This window comes from Rhinolophus ferrumequinum, chromosome 17, assembly GCF_004115265.2.
Source record: "Rhinolophus ferrumequinum isolate MPI-CBG mRhiFer1 chromosome 17, mRhiFer1_v1.p, whole genome shotgun sequence".
NCBI lineage: Eukaryota > Metazoa > Chordata > Mammalia > Chiroptera > Rhinolophidae > Rhinolophus > Rhinolophus ferrumequinum.
Window position 1 is genome coordinate 56,549,407 of NC_046300.1, and position 18,915 is coordinate 56,568,321.

Sequence of the window (18,915 nt, forward strand, 5' to 3'; positions counted from 1 at the left end):
AACATAAAACAATATGCACTGTTTGAAAAATATTAGGTTGCTGCAAAAGTAATTGCGGTTTTTGCAATTATTTTTAACCTGGTAAATCGCAATTAGTTTTGCACCAACCTAATACATCTTCTTTCCATTCAAAGTCTGCGGTTCCCTTTCCCAGAGGTAAACACTGTTCCCAGCTTCTGAATCCCTCCTATATCACTCAGTGCTCTTAGTTTTCAACCACAGAAATTGACAGCAGAACAAGAGTTTATGAAGTGGCTCCTAGACTCTGTTGAAGGCTGGGGAAACAAGCCTGGTCAGGTACCAAGAGACGTGAGTTGAGGCATACCATAAAGAGCCACGGGGCCAGCTCTGCTGTCCTGTCACGAGGCCCCTGGAATGTCCTCTAATGCTGCCTTGCTTTCAGGTCTATCTCGTGAGAGTCAAAGTTCTGAGCTAGAGCATCTGTTCATTAGCCACATTCTAGCTGTTGGGGGCAGGAAGAAGAAACTTCCTTTTCCCTTCTATTTCCATGGATTTTGGATTATGATTCTGGGAAGCCAAAATGACAAATGTCTATTTAATCTCTTGCAAAGGTATGTATATATAAATAAACGCACACACATGCATACAGATAGATTGGTTGATTACTTTTTAATTCTTTTAAATGCTGGTCTGCCCTTGATTTTTTTAAAAGGACTCAACACTGTATCTTGGATATTTTTCAGTACCAGCGTATAAAAATCTACTGTACCTCTTTTTCTGGTTCCATTGTATTCCATTGTAGTGAAGGTTGGAATTTATTTCACTACTCTTGGGAGGCTTTCAAGCCTAGCCTGGTGAGGCAACGTTTCTGGCCTAAGAAATGCTGTTTCCATCTTGCTGTCGTCAGGCCAACGTGGCCCACCGTCTCTGCCTGGGGCTGTAGGGGGGCAATTGTAATGGATGCTATTGGTGCTGGACCCACTCCCTGGTCCTTGCCACTTCACTGCAACTGGCCCTGATTTTCCCACTGCTGTTCTTGTATTTATTTGCCAGAGGGCTCTGTGTGATGACCAGAGTGTTCTTTGTCCGCCTGTCCTGTAGGCTTGAAGTGACGGAGAATTCATTACCTTCCCTGCCTTCACCTTTCAGCCACCCTCAACCAACGATGAGAAGGATTTGGGGTATAAATACCCCAGCTCTCTCACCTTTAGGAGGGATAACTCCAAAATATGTTTGTTCTACCCTGGCTCCTCTTTCTCTAGAGTGATCAAACGGCAGCTACCCCAGTGGCTGCCTTCCCTTCCCAGTCTCCCTTCCCCATTCCTCTACTGGTGTGTCCTGGGGTCACCTCCCAAGTAAGCCATTTGCATTAGAATCCTTGTCTCAGGGTCTGTGTCGAGGGAACCCACATTAAAGCAGTGATTGATAAAGAAGGGGAGACATGGAAAGAAATGTATTGATTCATTGATTCATTCCTTCAGCAATTATTTACTGAGATCCACAGTCAAAGGAAAGAAAAGGAGAGTGCAAATTGCAAATGAACATAGACAAGGGAGACCAATGCTGCTTTTCCAAGGTACAAAAGCAGTGGTAAAAAAAGAATGGGTATTAACAATACCTTGCTCAACACATTTCTGCCCAGGGTACAGCTGGTCATGAGTCATGTTCTGGGAAGAGATGGCGTAGGGCCAGTGAGTGGCAGAACCCAGCTTCTAAAGGGTAGTGACGAGCCATACCCGTGATCTGTTCAGAGCCTGTAACATGGGGCGGGCTCTTAAGAGCTTAAGAAATTAACAGTAAAATATTAGCTAACATTTACTGAGTACTTAGGTTTTTTTGTTTGTTTGTTTTTGGTTTTTTGCAGCTTACATGTATTAACACATTTTATGTTGGTGGTAACCCAATGAGCTTCTAACAATAGGTAATGCTTAAGGTATTATTCTGGATATTTCTATTCTACAGATGAGAAGACTGAGGCCTAGGAAAATTAAGTAATTTGGCCAAGGTCAGATGGCTAGATTGCCACTGATTGTCTGAAGTGTGGACCAAGGTCAGCCTGACTCTAGAAACTGTGCTCTTCATCTCTACCTTCTACCCACTTCTGCTACACCTGTCACCCAATGGTCTACACTCCTGTGACCCTATTTTCCCCTTTACTTTAACATTTAACTAGAGTGTTTGGAGTCCCCATTCTTTATAATAATAGGATCTAGGTCACCTTTTTCAAGAATCATCTTTCTCCAAAATATCGGGGACAGGGGCACCTATTTCCTGTCCATCCTGAGTCAGTTCCTAGTTCTTCCTCTGCCCCCCAGATCAGTGTGTGGAAGACTCTTCCCTGGGACAGATACCCTATTCTCCTTGCATTCTCCAAAGGACGATTAACCCAAGCTTGTGTGTATAGCGTCCTTGTTACGTAGGTACGGGAGTGGCAGAGGGTGGACGCAATGTGAGTTTCTTTCCCTACATTGGAAGGAATCCCAATTTCAGAGAGATGTTAAAAGAAAAAAAAAGTTTTGTTTTAGACTCAATGAAATATAAACGTTGATCTGACTAAAACTTGTAAAAGAGATAAATCAGGGGTGGTTTTTCTTGTTACCAATGCAGAAAGAAACCCGGTCCCATGATTCAGAGATTATTACACACCGTTAATCTGCAGGATTGTGTTATCAGAACTCTTCTCAGTTTGGGAGAGAAAGTCATCCCCTCATCCTGCCAAAGGTCGTTTCATAGGACTTCAGCTTTCAAAATATCACAAAACTAGAAGTGGTCGTTTAGTGAAAGTGTTCTCTGAAGAGTTCAACTTTCCAAAACGGAGTGTTGCGAGATGGGAGGCGGGTGGGGATAAGAGGGAAGGTGAGGGGATGAGAAAGCACAGTCGGTAACCACAAGATGGCCACGGGGATACGAAAGTCAATCTGGGGAATGTAATCAATGATGTTGTAAAGATTTTGTAGGGTATCCAATGGACACTTGTCTCGTTAGGGAGACCACTTCAGGGATGATGTAGATGCCTGATCACTGCACTGTACACCTGAAGCTGAAGCTGAACAATAGTGAATGTCAACTACAATTTTATATATTGATATATGCATATATGTATATATATAGTTACAAGAAGCAGAGTACAACATTAGGAATAGAGACAGTGGAAATGTAATGGCTCTGTGCGATGTCAGAGGGGTAGTGAATGGGGGGAGGGGGGTTGTCACTGTGTGAGGGATAGAAATGATAAATGTCTAACTATTTCACTGTTTTGTGCACCTGAAACTAAAAAAAAAAAAAAAAGAGTTCAACTTTCCAAATCATGGCAATATCGACCTTCTCCATATGCTCTGGAACTTTTAGTCTATAATCTTGATCTTTGATTTTTTTGAAGGGTACTTTTTATTCAAAATGAAAGTAATTGCACCACAGAATAGTGTGGAGGAATTTATTGTGCTCAAACCCCTGTTCAGAAGGTGTTGGAGGAGATGGAGTGAAGTGCAGATTTCAGCAGTCATAGTGACAATAACATAGTGACGTTCGAATTGGAATTTAGTCATAGCTTCTACATAAATTGTACTTTTCTTTGTACCAAATATCACCACTATTTGTCTTCTTATGTTGCCTTTGATTTTAAGTACATTCCAACATTTCCAACACTTTCTCTGAAATTTGTCCTGTCTTCAATTATATGTTTTCTGCTTGGAGATTTAAGCAAATCCTTGTTTATTCTTCCCCATTGTATTCACCACCTAGGAAACAAGCCAACTTGTTTCTGATGGACAGAGGGAAATATGCCAACGTAACTATGTTTACAGTTGCTTTTTGCCGTTGCACCATCAATTCTTAGGAAATAAAAAGAAATTTTATTTGTGTACTTTTGGCTTATTGTTGCGTTGGCATTCCTTTTATCTTATAGTTATGTGTATTAATTGTGATCATTTCATCCCTTTGTTGGCTGGTGGCTTTGATTAATTTGTTGTGCAGTGTTTTTCTTTGACCTTTAACGTCTTGTCAGGGTAGAGAACTCTGCTGGCAGGGCGCACCATCACTGGCCTTTTTCTCATGTTTTGCTTAGTTACAATGAATGCAGATTTACAGCTTTAGATGAAATGCACGGTTTCATAAGAAGGAAAACAGATGATAATTTTAGTATTTAGATGAAGAAGCAAAACAATCTTGAATAAAAGATGAATATTGATTTTTAAAAATTTGTTTACCAAGAATCGCAGAATTGTGCATAATTTGATTTCATTTCAGATTTGTTAATCATGTGCTGATGGAAACTGGCCACAAAGAACGCACTTATTTGGGAGTTTAAAATTTACATAAAATGATCTAATTAAATTTATGCTAAAACAACAATGATACAACCCTGGTTGGTTGGTTGATTTTGTAAGATTATTATAGAAACCCACATTTATGACAGCATGACTGTTCGTGCCTCCACTGGAAATTCAGGTCATGTTGGTAGTGAGGTAGATAGTTTTTCTAAAGCTGTTGAGATGCTTCACCTTAAAGCAATTCTTTCTTTATCGAGAGAGCATACTGCCATAGATTCAGTTTGTTTTCTTGATCATGATCGTACTCAGGTGTGATTATGATACGCACCCATTCAATCCAGCCCATCCTTAGGGTACCTGCCAGACCCCAGGCGCCAGCCTGGCATACACAAACAGTCCCCGACCCCCAGAAGCTGGCCGTCTAGTGGGAAGCAGATACAGAAACATAATTAGAATAAAGTGTAGTTAGACTGGGGTTGGATTGGGAGGGTTTCAGAAATTCTTTAGTCACACATTTCAAACAGTCTCTTGGGTTACTTCCGCAGATGGCTCATTTCCTCCATTGTGTTTTAATCCATCCTGAATTTCATCCCGGATTTTCAGTTATCTTACTGTGCTCTTGTTTCTTCTTTGACCAGAAAATCTTAAATATAGCACAACCATTAAAAATAATATGGAAGATCTATATGTGCAGACATGGAAATGATCCTATATTGGAGAGATATATATATCTATCTCCAATATACTTGTATATGATTTGAACATATTTGGGAGAATATGTGCCCATCTGTTAGCAATGGCTACTTTGGGGAAATGAGTTGGGGAAGGAAGAGGCATCATATAACTCTGCTCTATTTGATTTTTTTTAACTTAAAAATTTTCTTTAAATATTTTGAGAAAATAAAAATACTGGTTAGCGCTCTGCTATGCAGACCAAGAAACCCAAACTAGATGAAACTAACTGTTGTCCTTTGAAACCTTAATCCGCCCTTCCCATCTTCATCTCTCCCAACGCCTTACGTAAATCTTCCCATGAAGCCAGCCTTTCCTAACACCCTGAGCATATTCATGAATGTCTTAAGTCAACAAGTATTTGTTGAGTGTTTACAAGGTGCACTGGGAATCCATCAGAGAAGAAAACGGCTTCAGCCAAGTGGCACACCCCCTCACCTACCACTGCTTTGGGTCATGTCCTTTCCTGTCCTCTCTGTGTGCTTTTTAAGGCCCACCTCCTCCAGGAAGCCTTCCTCCCCTTCATCCTTCTCTGAATCTTGTAACATTTAATCTATATGGATCTTCTGAAGATTTATACAACCCCGACTAAAGGTTCTAAGAGAATAGCAATGAGATCATCTACATTTTTGTACTTTTATCGTTTGTTTATTAATTATATATTTAGTGGATAAAGATAGAGTAGGGAAGCTGGTGCAGACCACACCCTCCTGAATTGGAGAACTGCTACATGAAACACGTAATGAGGCAAATAACCCATTCACCAATAGTGTGATGAATAATGATAAAAGAGAAGTTGAGAGTGTTATGAGGATATATACCAGGGAAATAAATGCTGACTTGAGGTGGGATTTGGAAAGGCCTCCTTGGGGAGTCAAATTTAGCTGGGGTTTGAAGAATGAGGTGAGGTACTTAGGAGAGGGTCCCAGGTGGGAAGAACCATGGTGCACAGGAGGAAGTGAACGATGGTGGCAGATGCTGAAACCTAGAGAGCAAGAGGAGTAGAGTTAACCCAGGAAACTGGAGGGGTAGGCGAAGGTCAGATTGCATAGGCCCTGTATGCGCCTCACTAACCTTGAACTTCATACTGTGAGCAAGGGGAGCCACTGGATGCTTTTAACTGGACGAGGGACAAGATCACACTTCCTTTTAGAATGGCCCTGCTGACTTATGAGAGAGAATGGATTCCAGAGAGCCTGGGTGTTTCTAGCAGTGCCTGATCAGTGTGTACTCAACTATTGTGGACTGATTGTTAATACAGCGAATGCGTTTACATCAGGCTAACGTTTCCCTCAACATCTCTATGCCTCACCATCCATCTGGTACTTTCTCCTACGGCCTCTTCCCTACCAGTCCTCAAAGAGCTCTGCAATTTTCCTCTTTTAAGAAAAGGGGAAAGAAACGTGCATTTCATGAGAGACTACCCGAATTGCGAATACATATGTTAAAAGACAACCAACTCCATTTTTGTAATCAGTGAACTACAATTATAAACCACTACACCACTTACCAGAATGATACAAATTAGAAAGAGTGGCAATACCTAGTGTTATCAGGGACTTTGATACTCTGCGGGTGAGAGTATAATTGTGCTCACCTTCTATGGAAAACTGGCAGTGTCTCCTAAAAATGAATATACCTTTCTTTACCCTGTCACCCAGCAATTGCATCAATTGCTGAGGATTTGATTTGTGCATTCTATATGTATATTGTCTTTTAATTAAAAAAAAATAACAAAAAGGGAAAGAAAACTTAAGATTCTGTCTTAAAGGAAATAGAAAACAAAGATCATGATACCAAAACTGACTCCTTCCCAGCTTTGAGAGCGTGTCAAGGATAACCGAGACTTAACCTTGGTCAGTTCTTTTTCCCTGATATCTTCTGATGTCACTTCCTTCTCCACAGCCCTCCTTCCAGGAAGCTACTCAATAGGACACCAGTGCTACCCTGCAGTGAAGCCAGCTTGTGAAGGGATTTTGTTTTAAACCTTGTTTTTGGAGAGTCTTTTCTGACTTGCTTCTCTTTATGCCTTTTGGATCACGTCTTTTGTTTAGTTATTTAACTCACTCAAGTAGCTCTCCTCCAGTGTTCCTGAGAATTTTCCCCTTTCCTAGCTCCTATACACTGGGCATGTGCTCCCTCCTTACTTTGCACATTTTTAAATTGTGTGTAATTATCGCAGGAAACATGCTTTAGTTTTGCACCTCAAAACATAATTAACACAAATATATTTTTTAAAATCCTGGCTTGGCCACACAGACTTAACTTTGTGCCATCGGGTGAATGATATAGCTCCACCATTTGTATTACCAGTTCGATGCTAGGATTTCGGGATTCATGTTTCTACATGAATTGTGTAGCAGTTGGGCAAGTTACCTTAACCTTTCTGACTTCCATTTTCTCATCTATAATGAGGATAATAACAGTTCTCTCCTCTTAAGGTTGTTGTGAAATTTGAACGAGGTGATACATGTAGGATGTCTGGTATAGAACAACTGCTCAATAAACGGGAGTTATTCTTATAATCCCACCAAGGGCAGGAAGGACTGCTGACGTGCACCTGCCGACCTCAAGGATTAAACACGAATGGGACATGCTCTTTAGAGGAGCTGATTTGTAGAGACCAACTGGTGAGCATTCTACTTGGTCCTATTGGAAAAGTAGTCATTTCTCTAAAACCTCAGTCAGCCCCAAGGAAAGATCAGCCTGATTTAGTGACAGACACAGTAAAACAGATAGGGCCACAAAATGTTTGACTTCTTTCAAGCCTAGGTGATTATAGTGCTGCCAAGGCCTGAGGAAGGAGAAGAGTGCTCCATATCTTAGAGAATCTTGTAAAATGCTTTAACAAATATATAAGAATCATATATAATTGGCACACGCTTTGTTTGAATGCAAACACTGCTGTTAAAGTGGTGCTTCAAAACAGTTTGTTGGCCTTCTTTTCGTACAGGAGAAACATTTCTCTCGTTTACACTACTCTCTTGCTTAGCAAACCCTTATTTATCCTATAATACAGTGTAATCTGCCCAACATGTCCAAATGCCCACAGATTCTGAAGTAGTGGAGTCTGAATTCACGAAATTCGGGGCTATCTCTTGTCAAGGCAAGCATCAGGAAACCACTCCAACAGTTCCAAGAACACCCTAAGAAAATGACTTCTTCCCTCCTCGTTCCCATCTCTTCCTGGTTTGTGCGTTTTAGTTCTGGCTTTCAAGGGAGACAGAGGAAAAAAAAAGACTCAAAAGCATATTCTTAGGACATTTGAATAGTTATTTATTGAGAAGCCACAGTTTTCCACACTTTCATAACTGTAGGCTTTATATAAGGCAGAAAGCAAGATGGACCCACTACTTTACACAGAAAGAAGTAGCTCTGCAGAGGACCCAAGAGTCGTGCAGTGACAGATCAAAATGCAATGTAGATGACAGATATAAAAAAGAGTGTGGAACAAAATAATTTAAATTAGGGTTACAGTCTACTGAAGGAAATATCCATATCTTATTATATAAACACATTTAGAGTCTAGGGCTGTAATTTAAATATTCAGGTTTTTTACATACACAGTTATTGAAACACAAAAGCAAAATGTAACATGTAATAGGATAGACGTGGACAGAAGACAGTTGCTCTGAACTGGGCTTGATGTTAAGTCATGATAGGACCACCCTTGCCGTGGAAATGTAAGAGGATCAATCCACTGGTATGTAGCCATCGTTTTGGCTAACTCTATGGGATAAATGAAAGGATAGGTTAACAAGGACACCAGGGGTTCATTTTTAGTTTTAGGGGAACAGAAAGAACCCAAAGTTAGTTGCTGGGGCCTTGTCTTTTATTTTTTAAAAGACAAAGCAGATCCATGTGCCTTCATTAACTTATTGTACTCGTTTAAATAACTGGCATCCACATACCCACATACGTGAAACAAAGGAGTGAAAGTACCTGGTGTACTTGCCCTCACATCCACTTACTGTCAGTACATACGCAGTACATGAATGAAGCATCATTTACCTTTGCTGATACCAGGGACACACCTCGCAGGAGGACTATGTATTCTCCATGAACAGTATTCACAGAATGGTGCTCCATATTGCTTGTAAACATATAGACATGGATCAGGAAATGGTGGATTCGAAGGTCATTTACTAATCTGGATACCACATAGCTAAAATGGCAATTGTATTGGTAAACATCTCATGAGCATGGTCGTTGACAGAAAATTCCCTAATGGGGTTAACTAACAGACTAAGGACATGCATTGATTACAGGACTCGTCCTAAAGAACACGAGGCCCAAGCGTTCTAATCGTCTTCTTCGTCTTCCTCGTCACTGTCCTTCATGCTGATCCCTTGCAGGCCCCCACCTTCGCTCACTGACGCTGTGGCTTCCTCCACAGTAAGACGGTTCCGGATGGTTTCATACGTCTTGCTGTTCAAGGTCGAGTCCAGGACCCCTTGCAATCGGAAATCCCTATAGGTTTTCTAAGGAGGGAAAAGATTCAGCGGTCAGGGAGATTTCATCTCCATGCAGGGAAAGGAAAGGACAAACAGCCAGGTGGGTGTGAGAACACCGGCCTTCAGCTAAGCGTCATACTTTAAGCATGGTCAAATGAAAAGCCACCATGCTCAGATTTCACTTGTACTGAAAACTGAGATTTGTTGAATGACAGAAGATGAGAAATTGTGACAGGATAAACTGTATTAGATGAGACAAAGCAAAGAACATAAGCTTGTGTTTATTCAGTTCCGTCAAGGGAAATGTTCCATAATTGTTTTGGTTCCTTTTTTTTTTTGGTCTGGTTCTTTCTCTTAGGTTATTATAATATAATATGATAGACAGTGGAAGGGGCTATAACATATAAATAATGGATCAGTGATTATGGTATTTAGAGATTTCTGTTGCAGTCTGGTCTTTAGTATTTTTGAGGCTTGTAACTGCATATTCCTCTGTCTCATCCACAAGACAGACATATGCATGTTGGTATATGAAACCTATTAGGCGCAGCAACGATTACGGGGAAGAGGGAGCGCTAATGCCTCATCAATATGTTGCAGGCATGTGACTCATTTCTCATCTCTTTGGGTGAGAAGCGTATCTATTCTGTTCACAACTTCATGGTCTCAGGGAAGAAATTTGGCTCTTTTTCAAGAACAATGGTTTGGTATCACTGTACTACAGATTCTTTCTTTGTTCCTTCAGGCGACTTCTCTCGGATTTCCTTAGGTGTCCCACGGACTGTTTTTCTAGAAATCCCTTAGCGTTAATTGAACATGACCAGAAGCATCTGGCTGTTGTCTTCTTCGTAAAACATTTTATTGGAAAAGGTCTCTCTTTGACTACAACTCTTCTCATCACACTGCATATCATTTCAGCTACTGATTCTGCTGTTTGTTTCTCCTATTGATATGGGAAACTTGCTAAGGGGGCAAGAGAAGGAATGTTAAGTACTTCAATGCTACCGCTTCACGATTTCTATTTTTTGTAGCCCATCTAACTCAGTGTCACCACTCACAATGTCAACCCCTCGTGAAGGTTATATGTTGTCATGACTGCAGAGGTAACTAGTGAATGCAGTTCAGCTCAGTGACGTCCGATAATATAAGATTATTGATAGGATGACTACATGTCCCCTTTGCCCGTTTACACGTGTGACAGCATGAATTTTCATAGCATCTTCTTGCCCTCTTAAAAGTAATCTGGTTTTGACACTAAATGAAAATGTCATCCGAATTATAGATTGAGATGCAAGGCTCTCCTAGGAGGCTCTCCTAGGGAGCTAGGCAAGTACCTGAATGCGGAAGGTAGGAGGCTAAGTAAATGTTAGGTAAGGTGTATAGCAGATATCCAGATAATTAACTTGCTTTATTTTGTACTTTTCAATCAGTTCTGCTGCCACTCAGTATAACATAATTGTTGCAAGAATAGGATGGGGAAAAAGAAAGGTAGAAAGCAATTGAGTATTCTCCCCTTTATGTCAGAGTAGTGTGCTCCCCAACTAGACTCTAAATGCCTACAGGGACTATAACTAGTTATTTTTTAATTCTCCATCTTGTAATATACAAGTAAGGGCTCAAGTAATATTTGCCCCATGTTGGATGAATGAATAAATGTTTGCGGAATAGTGAATGAATTGCTGAATAAACGGAGTGGATGTAAAAGCAGGAAAGAGAGCCAATTATCTTTGGAAGTTTGCCTTGGAGGAGACTCTAGGTAATGTACTTTGTAAAGAGGTAGTGAATTCTGCTTCGTCTCTCTGTGCTGTGGCGCTAGTTAAGCTGGGCCCATTTTGGGTAAAAGTGAAAGTGTTCCTTTGGCAGTGATGTTTGTGTCCCTTTCCCTGTGGTTCCTGTCTGTGTTTTTTTTTTTTGTTTTTTTTTTTCCTGGCAGAATAAGCCTCCTCTCTGACATATTTTTTCCTTAATAAAATATTGCGTATTCCAACGCTACTAACACAGATCTGGAAATATCAGTAATGGGAAGATATTTTAAAATATTAAAATTAATGTCTTCTTTTCTTGTCTATTCAGTAGGGGTCAATCAGAAATTCCCCCAAAGAATATTTACACCCAGAAAATGGAATTCAGGTGGTCAAACAATAACGGCTAGTGAGCTTGCCTTAAGGAACTGAAATTAAAAAATACATATACATGAAAATTAGGCTGGGTCCATAGTCTGAGTGCATACATTTCTTTTTTAAGAGAAATCCACAGAGTACAATACACTGCTGTCTGTAACCTTCCCTGGGCAGACTCTTTGTGAGATCAAATGCACATGATAATAATTCTCCTTAATTACACTTAACGGAACAGTAATTGGTTTCCAGTCAGCACTGGGGTAGAGGAGCACCGTCAATGAAATAGTGCTATTCCGAAAGAGACTAAGAAATGGCGGCCGGGGGGCAGGGGGTGGTGATGTGGCAGATAGCAGGGGTGGTGCAGATTTTTGGCAAACAATTAAGAAACAGAAATTCAGCTACATTTTATTGTTACAATATTTTTAAAGAGACTTTGCGCTTTGAACGAGGTTTTGGCATACGAATGTTTTAAAACCCTCTATGGTGAAGCATCAAATGGAAACTGAAATGATCAAAAACGTATTTACCCCCTTCTGTGATCTTATTATTTCATGTAAACCACTGAGATTTCACGCTGAAATAATTATCATTAGTCCAAGGCACACACACAAGAACAGGGAAAAAAGCTACTTTCAGGGTATGTTATCTCACCTTTGTGAGCCTTTACATTGGATTGTATACATGCATTGTAAGAGAAACTACTTCAATTAACTATGAGAACAATATTGATTTGCATCCTGGTAATGATCACAGGACATATTTAGAAATAGCTGGAGGTAAATATTTCTATTAAATCAATAATGGCAAAATTTTATTTAATTAAACCATAAATGAAATTGGTAATTGATGTGATTAGCACAGTGGTACCAAATCCAGCTCTTGAAAGTCTAATGCAAAGGGCATCATGGCCCCTGCAGTATTTTACACAGCAAATACACAAAACGTTTTTCCAGTCTAGATAACATATCAAATTCGTTTTTATTAAATTTTCCTTTGCTGTCTGAGTAACTAACTGTGCATCCCAAAGTGATTTCATAGGTTTTTCTTGTATGAGATACTATCTTAGAAATCATCTTGTTTTATATGTAAACTAATAGTCTTTGTGTTAAGGAACTTGTGCTGCTTGCCAATGAAATGGATTTCAGTAAGCTATTTGCAAAGAAGAATATTTTTTCTTTTACCTTTACCATCCTAATTAGTGTTTTCAACTGATAAATGTGAAGCTGTAAGTCCATTCGGTCTGTCAGCCAGGTGCAGATCACGTTCATGGAGCTGTTGTACCATTGCTGAAAAAAGAGACAAAAGTTCTCCAGCCAACACATTATGGAGCGTTTATAGAGCAGAGAGGGAACAGGCCCCATATGAGCACCCTCGTCTGTTCCAAGAGGAAACAAAATGGTTAAAGAGCATTTGGGAGCGTAGGGATCATGAACATTATTATTATTTATTTATTTTTCCTCCCAAGGAGGGCGCAGCTCACAGTGGCCCATGCGGGGATCGAGCCACTCTCTTACCAGCTGAGCCACCCGACATCATGAACATTATTAATTGACACAAAATCACGAGGTCCCAGGTCAGCCTAAAAGAGATGGGTTGAGGCTTTGAATCTAAAACAAAACTCCTTTACTGTAGACATCCCGCGTATGACCAATTCATATAGATCACCATTTGCTCTTCGAATTCTCCTTTTTATTGGTTAATTTTACTCAGTTGAGAGTCAAGTCATTGTTTGTGTCCTAATGTCATTGTCTGGGGTGCCAGGAAGATGGGGCTTCCTCCACTGAACTGATTGATGTCCCTGGCTACTTACCGTTGGAAAGACGCAGACCTCTCGTGCTAAGGACGATTCCAAGAATCAGGCTGAGAGACTTAAAATTTTAGGGCAAAGTTGACTTTCATTTACCTCATTGGGGTGTTCAGCTAAAGACCATGAAGGAGGGTTTCTCTTTAATGGCCAAATTGTACTCTGGGCAGCTTATGTGCCCTTACGTTGGTTGTGCAATCTGTTTTAATCTTAACACCAAAAAAATGATGGAAGATGAGAGAAAAAAACATCTACAAATGAGCTCATTTCAAGCTGTTGAAATCATACTTCCCCTTAAGGGGGTTAAATTTTGCTTCTTGTCTGTGAAAAATGCTTGAAGCTGTGTCACTTTAGACTGCCACCCCTGTGGTGCCGGAAGTCTCGGATGCGGTATAATTTTGCAGTACTGCTCATATATTCATAAATCTCACTCGGAGACATATGAACAGTGTTAGGAAGTGTCAGTATGAAAAAAAATCTAATCTTTTAAACTTCACCAGGTTTCATTACGCATTGCCGCTTATACCAAACAATTTACAAATAAAATGAAAAGGTGTGGATGGACCTATATATTTATTTATAGGGCATCTATATGAACTGTGCACAGAAAAGATGAAAAAAAAAAGAGTGGTTAGAGAATTAAGGTGATGCATACGCTCATGCTAACCAACACGCATGCACACACATTGCACACCAGTGGGGATTTGAAAAGCATAAATAAAAACATGTTTCCGATGGTAACTCCACCCTTTCTCACCTAAAGATCATCCAAAATCAGTTTATGCCTAACACTCACAGTTTTTCTGAAGCCTTGTTTCTGACTTAATTTCTTTTAAAAAAATTAATTTGGGTTTTTACTTGCAAGGTAGAACTGCCAAGTTTCACCTTGCAAGAAACCACACAGTCTCAGCCATGGCGTTCGGAAGCCCTCTTCGAAATCTTTCATTTGTAGGCTCCTTCCTCCTCAGAGCCAATTGTGGCTCTCCTTGGAGCCCAGCCGCAAACAGAGACCACACTACCCCAATCTAGGCAGCACTGCAGCCTCACAGCCAACTTCTGCTCTTTTAAAGATCATGGAGGCGAAACCGTCAGTTTTAGGAACCTTCTGTCCCTCCCCAGGGAGCAGGCGGTGGGGTGGGGAATTTTTCTTGAGATTTGCAGTTCACTCCATGGAGGGAGGGGGTTTGCCCAGGTCAAGTTGCTTCAGGCATGGACAGGTTTTCCCCTCTAGGAGTGAGAACATTTTACTGAAACTTTTTTTGGGGGGAGCGGGGAGTAGTGGGGGCTGCTGGGGGGTGTTTTTGGCACCTCCTGCCTTGGGATTCTGGAGCTTTTGTTGCCACTAGATCTGGGTTGATTAAGAAGGGGCCTGGGACAGGGCTCCCACTGGATCACTGGTGTTTCCTCAGCCCTGCCTCACTCTCGGCAACTGGGGGCGCTCTTGTGCTCCCCCCAGGCCTCAGATTCCATATTTCCTGGCTGTGTCTGACATGCAATCTGAGGGCTCAAATAATCTGTTTTGAGAGTTATGAGCAAGCTCCTCATCCCCCCGCCTGGGGTTGGAAGATGACCTTCAAGGAACCCGATGACCTCCTGGCCAAACCTATAAGCCCAGGGCCTCATGATAGGTGCGTCTCAGGGACACAAAAGAGGAATGTGGCACTCTGGCTTCTAGGCAGAGGTGGCATTTTGCTTTGGCTGTGATGACAGGCGAACCAGCGCTGGCTTCTATCACTGCCAGCAAGCCTTGTGCAACATGCCTTTTTCTCTTTGCTGAGAGACGTGCCACCTTTCAGGAAAAAAACAACGACCCCCCAGCCCGGTTTTATATAAGTAGCTCCCATTCTTGTAAATGGCTTTTGGGTAGTAAAAAATAAAAACAGAAAGGTAGAATACTATCAGTACTCTTTCTCTGCTGCTGAAAGGGTAGAGAGGTAGGAAATGCACACAGCAATGGATCCGCATATCACATTCACAGATTCCCACCCCCGAAGAACACGAAAGCTCTGGAACATCCATGCTTTTCCTCCTGGATCTCACACCTAGCAAAAGAAGTGTAAAAACTGTATGATGCCCCATTGGCTACACATTTAAAGAGGCAAAAGGGAGAAGTCACTCCTTTCCAAACCTTATGCTCAGTAGATGAAATTGGCGGCACTTTTGGATGCAGCACAGTGCTAACTTGGTTTTCCAGGAAGGCGCTTAAAGGCATTTGGATGTTGGAGAAAGCAGGAGTCACTCACTGCCTCCTAGAACTTTAAAATGTTAGAGGTGAAAGGGATCTTTCATATTATCCTTTGTAGAGGAGGAAACAAAGGCCCAGAGAGGTGAAGTGACTTGCCCAAGGTCACACAGCCAGTGAGTCCAGAGGGGCAGTTTTCCAGGATTAGGCACAGGGCTGAACTAGTTTGCCATCTAATCACTCCTCCTTAAGTGGCTATCATGATAGTGCGCTGGCCACGAGAGCCGATCCTGCGATTCTCTTCCAGACTCCACATTCAGCGACAGCAGCACACTGATAAGCAGAAATAGGCCAGGGCGGGAGTTTTTACACCAGGGAAGCTGGCTAACACTGCAAGCCAGGGCATTCTTCCTTCCAGAAAGCCAGTTGTTAAACATTTAGCAGCAGACTCCTGGGTGTCTGGGTTGTTTTTGGGTTTCCTCATGCAGCTTACAGTGCTCATTAATCAGGTTTGCTTTATTTGAGATGAATGCTAATAGAGCAGATTTGTAATGATTCTTCAAAAGAGGAAATTAAGAAAACATTTTTAGTTTTCTCCATTCTGTTTTCTCTTTGGTTCAGAGATGCCTTTTCCCTAGATAGCCTAATACCTGGGCACTAACATTTTGGTAAAATGTTCTCTAAACCCTTAGGAATAAAAATTGTGAGCCGATGACATATACTAAGTAGTTAAGTGTAACCATGACTCCTTTACTGCCTGCCCGTAATTCAGGCATCTCAATTAGAAACTTCCTAAGTAAGGTTACTTTAATCCTGGAGAAATAAAATCCCCAGTATCCTAGGCACATTTAAAGTGCCCTCTGGGGAGAATTCTGGCGTTTTGGAGTTGGGACCAAAAAGGACGCCCATCATAGCCCTGGCCTGCAGGATACCAAGGCCCTGCAGAAAGCTGGGAACCTTGCCATCGCAGAAGTCAGTTCTGAAGCCTCTCAGAAGAGCTGGAAGGCTGATCTGAAACTGCCACTTATTTCTTCTCTCTTCCTTTGTCCAATTAGTCATTAAGAGCATAGGCCTTACCTGTCTTTTGTCTGTGTTTGTGCTTTGGGGCAAGTTACTTATATTCTTAGAAACTCAGTTTCCTGATCAGAAAATGGGGATTAATTAGCCTTTCAGAGGCTTTATGATGACAAAATGAAGTGATGCTAATAAAGCTCTCAGCACAGCACAGTACTTGGCACATGACAAAGCCTCAATAAATGCTGCCACCACCACCATCATCTTTATTACCGTCACCGTCATCTCTCCCCTCTGTTCTCTCTCTCCCTCCCTTCCACGCCCCCACAAGAACTACCACAAAACAAGGGAGAAAGCAGAGCAAGAGACCAGGGAAAGCCATGTGGTGGAGGAAATAATTCCTATTCGAGTATCTCTGGAATTGTACGCAGACGTCGCCAAGGACATACGAGTAGCTCTGAGCAGTGCAGTTCTGTTGTCAACTTGGTTTGTGGTAGGTCAGCACCCAAACCTGCACCATCGTCCTGGGTGCAGAAAGCATGTTTTAAACTACATCACACATTGGATGAAAAGCATTCAGATACATAATGAGTGCTTTCTCCAGCCCTGTGTGGTTAAGTTACACCATCAGCTTGGGTTGGCTCCTTATTAGCTGGGTAGGCTCAAGCAAGCTACTTAACTCTCCAACTCTCTGTTTCCTCTTGAGCTTAATACCAGTACCTACTTTGTAGGAGTCCTCTGAGCATTAAAAGAAATAATTACGTCAAGTGTCTAGCAGAGTGACTGTCACGTAGTAAGCATTCAATAAAATTTAGCCACTATTGTAGTTATTACTCTCAGAAATATAACAGATATAAATACTTTCAATATACAACACAAATGAATTTTCTTGATTTATTTCTAGTAGAAACTGAGGTAATTAATAGGCAGAGACACTCAGGTCACACATTCTGCCCTGCAAACACACAGCCTTCAAGCAAAAAAATCCTTACATATAACAACAATGTCTCTTCTGTAACATCAGGGTTCATTACAGCCAGGGATAGAGTGAAGCAAGTGAGGCAGGATCTTGCAAGTGCAGAATGGGATACTGCCTTGACTATTTATTATTAATATTTAATTATTAATGATACTAATAATTAACATTTTGACATTTGGTTCATCATGGATTTTTCGCATTGATTTTGATTTTTTAAGCGTTGTATGAAAATATCAATTATCTTGCTTACTGTATTTCTTGGAACTGAGAAGTTCCCCAGTTTTTCCATCTGAGAAGTGACTCACACACCTCTCTCTAGTCTCCACCTGTAGGTTCACAGTTCCCCTGGAAACTTTAACTCTCGGAATGGCTATGGAGTTGTAAATCCTTTGAATCTCATTGGCCAATAAGTTCACAGAAAATGGACTTTCAGTTAGATTTGGATAATCCCTAATCAGCAAGAGAGAGCATTGCTACAGTGATCACGGCCATCTCCATCTAGATGAGTCTAAATTCCTGACCCCTCGTCTTGATGTTAATTTGATACCCTAAAGAGACCTTACTGTTAGTGATTCATTTGTTTTCAGAGCAAGCCATATATTACACATGAGTGGCAATGGAAACAAGGCCCAGAGCTAGAAAGGAGCTAGAACTATTCACTGTGCTTCTGTACTCACTAGTCACCAGGGTAACTTATCCCCTTAACTTACTCAACCCCTCTCAGTCCAGTCCATTCTATAAGACTTCAGAGTCTACTGTTTTAAACAAAGTACTATTTCATACAGGGTCTCTAAATCACACACACACACACACACACACACACACACAATAAAAAAAGCTACCGAGTCATTGAATACTGAGCCCTTACAATGAGCAGACACCATGCACTGCATTCTACGAGCATTACGTAGTTTAATTATCAAGCTGACCTCGTATGACGGTGACACTATTAACAGCCCTGTGGGGAAAAAAAGGGACATAGATAAGTTAAATAACAAGTAGCCTGTTATTCAATTCAATAATTTTAAAAAAGTAATGGATTGTTTATATAGAAACAGCTCTAGTTCCAGGCGTTTCCTCAACAAAGTCATTCAGCTCTGAGCTTCTCAAAGGAGAAGTGTGTGGGCAGGATAATGCTATTGAACCTGTCTCAGAGCCTGAGCTTGTGCTTCGCTTGGGGTTGAAAAGATTCTACTATTTATGGGCTTAGAAAGTTGCTAAGCTAAGTGTGGGGAGTCAGGGATATTCCCATGGAAAACCACTCAATAGCCTCGAGGAATTGATGGGTGAGTCAACCATGACGGACTCTTCAGGGAAATAATTGGAAAAGTTAGATGGGGATGAGGGATGCTATTTCTCAGTTAGAATGAACATATTTTTTCTTCTCCCCTGTAGCCCTGC

General features: G+C 41.2%; 1 protein-coding gene across 1 annotated transcript in view; it reads right to left on the reverse strand.

Moving 5' to 3' along the window:
* Positions 1–8,213: 8,213 nt before the first annotated feature.
* CADPS (calcium dependent secretion activator) overlaps positions 8,214–18,915 on the reverse strand; it is a 461,279-nt gene continuing 450,577 nt past the window's right edge. Inside the window, 2 exon segments of the mRNA XM_033131706.1 lie at positions 8,214–9,442; positions 12,717–12,821. Coding sequence (XP_032987597.1) covers positions 9,263–9,442; positions 12,717–12,821 — 285 coding nt within the window. The 3' untranslated portion in view covers positions 8,214–9,262.